The 10,665-nt window shown below is 44.5% G+C and overlaps 1 protein-coding gene across 2 annotated transcripts; it reads left to right on the top strand.

Annotated features, from left to right (window-relative positions):
* The first annotated feature begins 160 nt into the window (after window positions 1-160).
* LOC105702528 (UPF0430 protein CG31712) lies at window positions 161-10,347 on the top strand. 2 transcript variants are annotated; one of them, XM_012430164.2, is made up of 7 exons: window positions 161-336; window positions 587-758; window positions 1,036-1,179; window positions 1,259-1,306; window positions 1,440-1,665; window positions 6,353-6,436; window positions 8,473-10,347. In XM_012430164.2, the coding sequence occupies exons 2-7, from the start codon at window positions 613-615 to the stop codon at window positions 8,635-8,637; spliced, it is 813 nt and encodes a 270-aa protein (XP_012285587.1). In that variant the 5' UTR covers window positions 161-336; window positions 587-612; the 3' UTR covers window positions 8,638-10,347. The 2 variants fall into 2 exon arrangements, with proteins under 2 accessions (XP_012285587.1, XP_012285588.1); XM_012430165.2 differs by lacking the exon at window positions 1,259-1,306.
* Window positions 10,348-10,665: the final 318 nt, after the last annotated feature.

Genomic DNA, 10,665 nt, shown 5'->3' with positions numbered 1-10,665 from the left:
GGTGAAAGCTAACGTACGAAATCAGAGGGCAGCACACGGTACGATCGCGCGACTCTGCCCGTGAGCAATCTCCCAACTCATCTCTGGCAGTGGCACCCCCCTGGTCTAGATATATATGGTTTAAGGCTGAAAACTGGCCAACGTAGTCCGCCATCTTTTCTCCGAAGACCTTGCAGAAAGTCAGGTGGTCGCGAGTTGAGTATTTCAGCGGCTATAGGTTAGGCTGCTTCCGCCTGAGTCCACTACCCTTGGATGCCGTCACCTTTGAGGGATATGGGCGACTATTAAAAGAAATTGTGGATACATCGGCGAAGATTGGACGCGGTGCGACACGCGGTGAGTGCGTCGCGGACAAAATTGTTCGCCGATCAATCGACAATCAGGAGGAATCGAGTGTCGATATAAATTGGTTAACCGCCGCGGTTTTTCATCGTTGCGCTAAGGCGTCTTCCCGATTTCCATGAAAAGGCTGGCTTGGAATTGAAAGACTGCTAGAAAAGGCCCAAAGTCGTGGAAATAAAATTAACGACGGGCGCGTTCGCTCGATCGCCTTGTTAAGAGGTACTTTATTCGTTGTTTATCATAGAGCCCAAGGCTCGGGAGAGCGGCAAGATGGGTAGGTCCAGATCTCGCACGAAATCGCCTAGCAGCAGGCGGAGACATAAAAGCAAACACTCCCACAAGCGCTCGAAATCAAGGGAGAAACGATCCAACAGCAAGTATTCAGAAAAGCCAAAAGAACGCAGCTCCAAATCGAGGTAAGACTAATTTATTCTGACTCGTGTGGTCGATGTTTAGGTTTGGAGTTTTCGTGGTTAGTTTTGCTACCTCGTTAAAGGATATCGATTGGATTAATTGATTTGTATCTCCGGACATGTGTTAAAGTTCAGGTATATAATATATAGATTTTATTCTACTTGTTTAATTTTGCTTTGCAAGTATACAAGAGCATCCGGTATAGCGATGAGTTAGAATAGAAATCTCAGAGCCGAAATGGAGCACATGGAATAATATTTTCATTACATTCCGTTATAGAAAACGATCTCACTCCGCATCGTCCAGCAGTGGGTCGGACATATCCGACGACGTTCACGTAGTTGGGCACAAGAAACGCTCCTATCGTGAGAGGGAGCGCAAAATGGACGAGGTGGAGAGGCTGGCAGAGATGGAACGACAGAGGTACACTTAGGAGCTTCATTGTTGCGTTTACCTGTAATCGAGCCGATCTCTATGATCCGTATTTCGACTATGTTATTAGGAAAAAGAAAGAATTAGGAAACAAGGTCTTCGCCACGTGCGCGGTCGGGTAAGATCATGTATAAAACCTTCAGAATTTCATGTCTCAAGCAGCTGTGGCGATTCCTTTTGAGATCGTCGTGTCGACTCGATACGCCGGTATCTCCACGACGATATCGGCATCAAGACGTATATATTTTCAGGAGGCAGCGCGAGGTGGAGCAAAAGATGGTCGAGGAGGAGGCGGCGAAGCGCATCGAAGAGCTCGTGCAAAAGCGAGTCGAGGAGGAACTGGAGAAGCGCAAGGAAGAGATCGAAGCGGAGGTCCAAAGGCGCGTCGAAGAGGCTAAGAGGGCAATGGAGCGACAGATGATGGAGGAGATGGAGTGGCGCCAGGCGAAGCTCCGCGAGGAGGAGAAACGTAGAGAGGTAAGACCGATCCAGAGAAACATTGGCCGACACTAAGCCCAAACGCTGTTGCTGGTGGCGAACAACGAGCTTTCCCCTACGATCGATGGTTGGCCCTGGTCGGTGTAAGAAGTTCCTCTCCGGATGATGTACCGAGAAGCTGCGTAGCTTCTTTTCTCCTCACCGGAGACCGAAGGAGGATTCTTCCTTTCCTCGAAGTTCCATCGGCTGCCCTGGTCTTTTCCTGGAGAGGACCCTTCGACGGGCGCCATCGTCGTAGAGGTAAGCCTCGATGGCGCCGCGACGTCGCAGCGTTTGGGCTCGCTCGCACCAGGAAGCACTACGTCGCGTCGCCTCGGCTTCCCCCAGCGTATCCTCCGACGTCGCGAGATCCCTAAGGGGCTTCCCCGCGCGAACGCTGCGAGTAATACACTCTGGAGGAGCGTCTCCTCGAGGCTCGACCTTGAGGCCGCTAATGGACTAATCGATGGACTCTAGGGACATGCACTCGGACCCTCGGGATCGAGATGGACCTGTGCTATCGCGTCTAGTGACCCACCAGATACATTTGTTAATTAATCCTTACACCTAAGCCCGATCCGTTTCTCTCGCGGTCGGTCGAGCGAGAACGCGCGATAAATTCTTTTCCATTTTCTCACGTGCGAGTAAACGCCGTTTGATCACGGTTACCTGAGGAGAGAGGCTATGTTCGCACGTTGGGTGTTCCGATGGACCTGGGTGAGCCCTCTCTGGATCGTTCGGAGGAGAACGGGCACCACGCAGGACCTTTGGCACTCATCGCGCGCGCTTCCTCGGACAGAAAGGACGCGTCGTGGTTGCCAGAGGACATCCCGAAGCACGACGAGAGGACGGCAGCTTGAAAAACTTAATCAGAAACTGGCTTGAATTTCGCGTCAAATTTATTTTGAGGTTATTTGCGTACTCGCATGTGTATCTTAGTTGAGGTATTTAATGATCAATGGAAAACGGAACCTTTGAAACATGATTATTGATGGAAATGTTTATATATTTTTTGGAAGTGAAGGAATTGTTAACGAAAACTTTTCTAATAGTTTATTGGTTGTATTTCTCTAGTGAAACGGAATTAACTAGTTGCCGAGGGCAAAGTAAATGGCAAATTCTGTGACTGTTAATGCTGTAATTGGGATATGAAGGCGGAATTTCTTTATCTTTTTTAAATAATTTTGAGGTAATATTTTGTAAAGTTCGCGGAGAGACGCAGCAGCGTTTTACGCCAAGTTCGTTATAGGCTTTCTTTTTAAAATGAGCCCTCGGATTTTATTGAAGGATTTTGATCCTAGGTCCTATCGTACGTAACCAGCGGAAAGTTTTTATTTCAAACGTTAAAGAAGATTCAGTGTTGTCTCGAGCCAAGAACATTGCTCTTTATTGTTGGGAATGAAAGCCTCCTATTTGCCATGACTTTACTTAACAATTAAACACCTCGTATTCATGAGATGAGATCTTTCTCTTTGAAACTTTCCGATACGCGGTTGCGTCTCGCGCCAAGTATATTACACATCTACTTCGGGATCGAAGGTTTCATTTTCTTCCAGACTTTTTTTTAACAATTAATTACCTCGCATTCACTAAGCGAGATTATTCTCTCCAAAGCTTTACAAAACCTGGTTGTATCTCACGCCAAGCACATTACAATTCTACCCCTTGATCAAAAGTTTTATTTTCTTCGAAACTCACTCTAACAATTAATCTCGTCGCGTTCGTAAAATGAGATTCCTTCTTCCGAAGCTTTTCAAAACGCAATTGCGTCTCGCGCCAAGTACATTAGACTTCTGCCCCGAGATCGAAAGTTTGACTTTCTCCGAGTGCCTTTCTAACAATAAATTTCCCCGCATTCGCAAAACGAGATTCCTTTCTCCAAAGCTTTGCGAAACGCGGCTGCGTCTCGCGCCAAGTACATTACATTTCTGTCCCGAGATCGGAAGTTCTATTTTCTCCGAAGCTCACTCTAACAATTAATCTCCCCGTATTCGCAAAACGAGATTCCTTTCTCCAAAGCTTTCCGAAACGCGGCTGCGTCTCGCCCCAAGTATCCTCTACTTGGCCTCGTCTCTTGGACCTCGGGACGGCGACCGGCCGGGCCAGAGGGTCCTGCTCGAGGAGCATTCGCAGCTCCGCGGACGCTCCTCGAAGAGCGAGCACGAGCGGGCCCGTGGTCCTCTCCTCGCGCGGATGTCCTCTCGCCAGAACGAAAAGCACCGCCGGAACCGGGGCCCCTCCCGTCCCGCCTCGCTCTCCGGCCCCCTGGGGCTGCTCGATTGGTCGGGATCGGGCCGGGTGCACTCCTGAAAGCCGGGCCCGGGAAGAGAGAGAGAGAGAGAAAAGAGAACGACCGGAAAGAAAGAGAGAGAGAGCGCTTGAGGGAGAGAAAGAGTGAGAGAGAGAGAGAGAAAGATATCAGAGGAAAAGGAAAAGAGAAATATCGAAAAAGCATTAGAGATCCCCCGTAGGAACGAGTAGCACGACCTAGCGAATATGTAGGTCGCCTTCCTAACTGACTACCAACAGAAGATGCCGGTATTTTACTCACTGCCGAGTGATTCTCGATGAAGAAGGCATCCCCTGCGTGCTGGCGCGCGAGGCTCCACTCAGGTATTATCCACTTTATATTTATATTTATATCTATATATCTATATATACATATATCTATCTATATACTCAGTATATTCATAATATTCATATATTTTCATACACGCTCATGGGTCACCAGTAAACACGTTTCACGCAGCCCTGCCACGCTTAAGGAACTCGTCGGAAAGTGGAACCCAGAAATCGGGTGGAGTTAATAATGACGGACGAAGAGAATGGAGGAACTCGAGGAAGAAAATTCATGACGTGGAGATCATTGTTTCCTCTCTCTTTTTCTTTTTGTTAAAGACTTTCAGTCACTTTTTGAAAAAAATTAGTGATCGGAGTGTTTTTAATCGTTCACCGGATGGGGATTAAGTTCATGAGTTTGGTTAACCAATAGGCTCGTATAAATGATAAAGGCAACGTTTAAAGGGAAAAGGGATCAATCTTTTATGGGGGCGTTTTCTTTAGGATTAATTATAAGCCACGAATTAATTAAGTGATGTTTTGTTAATTGAATCGCCGATGTTATTGGAAACTCGTTGGAAATAAGGATATCGCGTTAATGAAATCGTATGAGTTTAAGGTGAAGTGAAACACGTTGAGGGACTTGATCGACGTTGGTAAAAAAGGTTTTTCTAAATACCTACGTTGCCGATGTTCGTTTTTATACCGACAGTTGGGTCGAATTATGTTGAGTATTGTACTAAATGGCATACTCTATCTGTGGTTTTCGTACAATAATTATAAAGAAATCGAAGTAAAACTCCAGAAATCCCCTGAATTCATGGTTTCCGAGGCCCTAATTGACTGCAGAGTGATCCCCTGCGCCATCTGTGATTTCCAAGTCAACTAACTTTTCACTCCGAGACCTTGTGTTGCCATCATTTTAACGTAGAAGCGCGTAAGACTCTTTTTTGCCTTTATCACGTTCAAATGCGAGTTTCTCGATTACCAGAGTGTTCTACGTTGTCGTACAATTGTCCCGATCCTTTCGTTTCTCATATTGGAGCCTTCGATAATTGTATATTGATCGAAATATGACAGCTCGATGCCATTTTATTTCTGGTCTGGGCTAAGTTAAAAAATGCTTTCGGAAAATCCAATTTTTGAATGTGTCAGGACAATTCTTAGGTGATCACGAGTTATGTGCCAAAGTTTCGGACAGTTTGGTCCAATACCTTGAAAAAAACATTGTCTTATTGGAATCGACTGTGATTTGAGGGGGGTTTTACTTCACCTTAACGCGTGCAAACTTGGCGTTAAGGACTCGGTGACGTTTGCGCATACGTATAGCTTCGCGCATGATAAAATTTATTTGCCGCGAACTCTACCGAGTTTCCTAATAACGAATTAACCGTTAAAATGTCGCATTTGATCGTTTAAATCAATCGAAATAACCGAACATTGTCTTTTCCGTCCTCGGGTTTCTACTAAATTGCGATTTGCTCGATATAGTCGATAATGCTATGTTTATATCAGTGATATTGACACAGATTTTGTCCAGTGTAAACGAAAAACCGATTTAAGCGTCCTGGCGTATCGAGGTTACGTGAAATCTTTATACATACTTATATGCACATACAAACTGACATCCATTTGCATACTATCATCTAGGCTCGCCGAGGTCAAGGTCAGCCTGTCTCAAACAGAAAGACAGGGAATTCGAGCTCTAAGAAGGGATCCTGTCTTCCGGTTAGAGATCAAGGTCAACCTGTCTCAAACGGGAAGACGCGGATCTCTACCCTGAAGAGAAGCCACCGCGTCCTCCACCTCGACGGGCCGACCTTTGCCGGGAAATCCGTTTAATTTGACCGTATCTTTGTTAAACAAGAGCAGGAGAAAAGGGTGAAAGAGGGAGGGAGAATGAGAGAGAGAGAGAGAAAGAGAGGGAGGAAGAAAGGAAGAGACGTTCACGTTTTCCTGTTTGACCTTGCCCCGCCCCGTTGTAAAAGGTTCCTTAGGATGTATAACACTAGGCTGTTGGCTAGCGGCACTGTGTTGGTTTTTTGTCGACATGAACGGTGTAATAACGATCAGCAGTGCGACCAGCGGTGTCGTTGCGTTGTGTGAACGTACGTTGTTGTCGTTGTAGGAGGAAGAGCGGAAAAAGCGCGAGGAGCTTGAGAGGATCATGGAGGAGAACAACAGAAAGATCGAGGAGGCCCAGAAGAAGCTGGTGAGTGGCTGCGCATTTTCTTTGCCCCTCTTTTCTTTTTAATTACTTTACATCTTTTTGCCTTTGCTATTTAAGGTAAGCCTGAAAATTCATCTCCAATGGACGAGCTTACCGACGATGCAGTTCTTTAGAGTTCTTCGGGGATTAGGATGAAAGAAATTCGGCGTGGAAGTCTTAGGGCAACGTCGCTGAGTATTTGCATTCGGGATCTTGTGGGCGATTGAAATATTAGGTTCATGCATAAGTAATGGCATCTTTGACACGTTACGTCCCGCGTAAAAAAAATCGTCATTATGCATCAACCTAATGGATGCGACGTTAATACATAAGTAATGGCGATTTTAACATGTTACGTTACGTGTAGGAAGACGCCATTACTTATGCATCAACCTAATAGATTCGAAGTTAATGCATAAGTAATGGTGATTTTAACATGTTACGTTACGTGTAAAAAGACGTCATTACTTATGCATTAATGTAATAGACTCGAAGAACCGAAGAATGTCTTTGCCAGCTGAACGAAAAAGGTGAAATAAGGAGAATCGATACTCTTCGAAAAAGAACGTGTTTCACGCTCTTCACATATCGTGTTATTTCAAAAATGGTTGAATGCTTTCTCGTTCTGGATGCTTTCCAATTTCTGAAAGCAAGGAGAAACTGCAATCGTCGGTATACCTAGTCCTGACGAGCTCTCATTTCCAGAGTTCTTTAGTAGTCCTGCAATTACAACTGACTATCGCGTAAATTTTCAGGAAGAAATGCCTCTTTTTCAGTCATTAATGCTTTAGTTTTAAACTTTTTCTTTAATCCTTTCGCTATGACAGTCCGTCGTTTTGACATAGTCTCGTTAAAATCATAAACGTAATGCATAATGGTAGGACGAAAAAAAAGCGTAGAGGTAAGAAATAGTATATCTCATTAAATTCGTAAACGTTATGCATAATGGTAGTAAGAAAAAAAGTGCGTACAAATACGAAATAGTACATCGTGTATCAAGGATATAAAGGATATAAATCCGTAAACGTAATGCATAATGGTAGGACGAAATAGTACATCTCATTAAATTCGTAAACGTAATGCACAATGGTAGTAAGAAAAAATGTGCGTAGAAATGCGAAATAGTACATCTCATTAAATTCGTAAATGTAATGCATAATGGTAGTAAGAAAAAAAGTGCGTAGAAGTACGAAATAGTACATCGTGTATCAAGGATATAAATTCGTAAACAATATATAATGGTAGGATGAAAAAAGAGCGTAGAAGTACGAAATAGTACATCTCATTAAATTCGTAAATGTAATGCATAATAGTAGTAAGAAAAAACGTTCATAGAAGTACGAAATAGTATATCATGTATCAAGGACATAAAGAAGGTCTTTTTAACGAGGGTGAAGTTTCCGTCCTCGCTTCGTTCGATGGCGACGATTATACTAATTAAAACGACCCTCTTTACGCCCTTGATACCTCAATATACTGTTTCATATCACGTACACGATTTCTTATTACGTATCACGATTGCCTATTATATGGGCGTAAAGTATTGCATTTCGAGCGTGATAACGTCAAAAGGGGAAGAAGTTCATTATTTACCCCTGACGTCGCCCGTTCAGAGGTGAATAATTGAATAAACATCAATGAGGTGACATTATCAGAGAATCGGAAATCACACGTGTGCTACAAGAAACCTCTACAATCATGCACTCGTTATAGTAAATAGCGTACGTACCAAGAGGGAGGATATTCGGAAGGATTACTCATTGTGAAAAGTCCCTCGTTTCCCCCTTGGTACATAATGTACTAATTACGGACAAGACCTTGATACAGCGACGATTACATAGGTACTTATTATTTCAGTAAGTGGGATACATTTGGGGTGATTAGAGTCACCCGTCGTACATGAATGGCGTTTATAAACAGCGACTATAATCCCCAGTCGTAGCAAAAGGGTTAAAGATCAATTGCGCTAATCGGCCTTGAATTTTACGTAAAGTAAATCTAAGTCCAATTATTCACTAATCGGTCAATCGTTTTTCCAGGCCGAGGAAAGACTCGCGATGGTCGAGGAGCAGCGGCTCATGGAGGAGGAGAGGCAGCGGATGAGAAAAGAGCACGAGAAGCGAGTCAAGGAGGAGCAGAAGAAGATCCTGGGGAAGAACAACTCGAGGCCGAAGCTGTCCTTTACCCTGAAGCCGGTTACGTGAGTCTCTGTACACCCCGCGTGCGGCAGTAAGCGAGACACGAGCGCGACGACAACGAGCTTTCCCCTGAGTCCGACCCCAGGGCCAGGGTGGTCGTCGATGTGGCTCTTCAAGGTCGCGGCCGCGATGACATGATGTCACGCAAGCGACACCATCTCCGGGCCGAAACGCGTGGTCTTCCGGGCATGGTTTCCTCAGAAGCGGTTTTCTCAAAAAAGGAGGAAGACGGGAAAGGAAGATAAAGGGAGGAAGCATGAAAGCGAGCGATGCATCGGAGCAATCTGTAAATGACCTCTTACGGACCGAGCTTACCGACATTGCAGACTCGTGATTGCATCTTTGAGATCGAGAGAGATATCGCTTGGAAATTTGGGTACTTAGAGGTCCTGAATTACTTTCGAATGGGACCGTTTGGTTGCAAGGATATATGGTAAATGGTCCCTGTGTTTTATTAACGTAGAATGGGTAAAGCGTGAGACTTGAGATAACATTAGACATTGCAGGGAGGTAAGCTCGGGTGGGTAAAAGACGGTCCTTTTATCCTCGTAATCTATCCAGTGCTCGTCCTTTCTTTTTAATATTTTTTATTTATTTAAGGAAACCGCTTAAGGGCACCGTGACAACTCCTGAGGGATCTTCTGGTCCCTTTTCATGTTACCCTCGAAGATAGCGCTTTTTGGCCCGCTTTTCGGACAAAAGCCTTCGTCGAAGGCTCGCCAGAGACGCGCGTCCGATGGCGGAGCCGGTCTGTTGAGTTTTTCTCTCTCTTCTTCTTTTTTTTTTTTTATTCCTCGGTATATCAAATCAATCCCGCGTTATCGAGCGCCGACTTGACCTCGGAGGGATTAAGTGCAGAACTTTTCTGCGTTACCAAGAGCCGACTCGACCTCGGAGGATCGAAGTGCAGACCTTTTGCGTCCTACTGGACGTCGGCCCGACCTCGGGCAACAAAAGGTCCGGGAACTAGATTGATCCATCGTCTTCGAGGTCGGCGAGGTCGGTCGATTCCCGCCACTCTTCCTCCTCGTTTCTTCCCGATTTTCTACGAATTCGTCCGTCGGGATGAATTATCCAGGAACCAGAAACCCGTAGTTTTGGAAATATGATTTCTCACCCTTTGGCCGGAATTCTGAGCATTGCCAGCGTTTTCGTCTGTAGGTTATTAAAATTCTCTAACTAGTCTTCCTTTTTTTCTTTTTTTACCCCGACTAACCCAATTAGGCGGAAGAGCGTGTATGATTTTGTATCGTGTGAAGTTCGACGTGTGAGCAGTGGAGAAAGTGGGATTTATGTGTGTAAAGGCGTTCGCTGAATTTTTGGAATTTAATAAATTAGTTGCAAGAGTGGTCGGCCGGTAGGAGGTTGATGAAACTCTCAAGAAATCCTGGAGATACGAGTGATATATGTATATATATATTTTTTACTTCTTCTTAACAATGGAAGAAAAGAGGACGAAGATACGGGGAATGCTTATCGGGTGCTCTCGAAGCAGTTCCCGCGTTTAGGATTAAACGATGTTTCTTTTTCTTTTCAAAATATTACCCGATAGTGACGATTAGAGACGCGAAAGTGATCAATTTACGTAACTTAATCTTGTATGATAGCGTCCTTAAGGAAATCTGTTGATGCAAGATTCTGTAACCCTCGACATTGTTACTTGCCGACTGAACAGGTTTCTATTAAAAGTGACAAAAGGAAAGAAAAGGAGAAAAATGTGTTCCTAGTTATAGCGATATATCCCTCCTTCCTTAGATATTTACATTGTCTAGTGTAAGCACAATTCCGTAGAATGAAATTGTGTTAAGTTCTAATTTGTGTTCATTTAACCCTTTAATTATGAAACGCCAGTATATTGGTTTCCGTCTGAGTGACGTTTTTTTATGAGGTGTCATTATAATGGCCCCACTGGGGGGCCTATTCTGTAACTCGTAATGACAGATATCGTTATCGTTGGCCCATTGGAATAACAAAGGCTAACGATAACGATATCTGTTGTTATTTCCCTCTATTTTACTTCTATACAGATTAAAA

The sequence above is a fragment of the Orussus abietinus genome, unplaced genomic scaffold (genome assembly GCF_000612105.2).
Source record: "Orussus abietinus isolate OABI.00-Male unplaced genomic scaffold, Oabi_2.0 scaffold448, whole genome shotgun sequence".
NCBI lineage: Eukaryota > Metazoa > Arthropoda > Insecta > Hymenoptera > Orussidae > Orussus > Orussus abietinus.
This window is presented reverse-complemented; position numbering and strand designations above follow the sequence as displayed.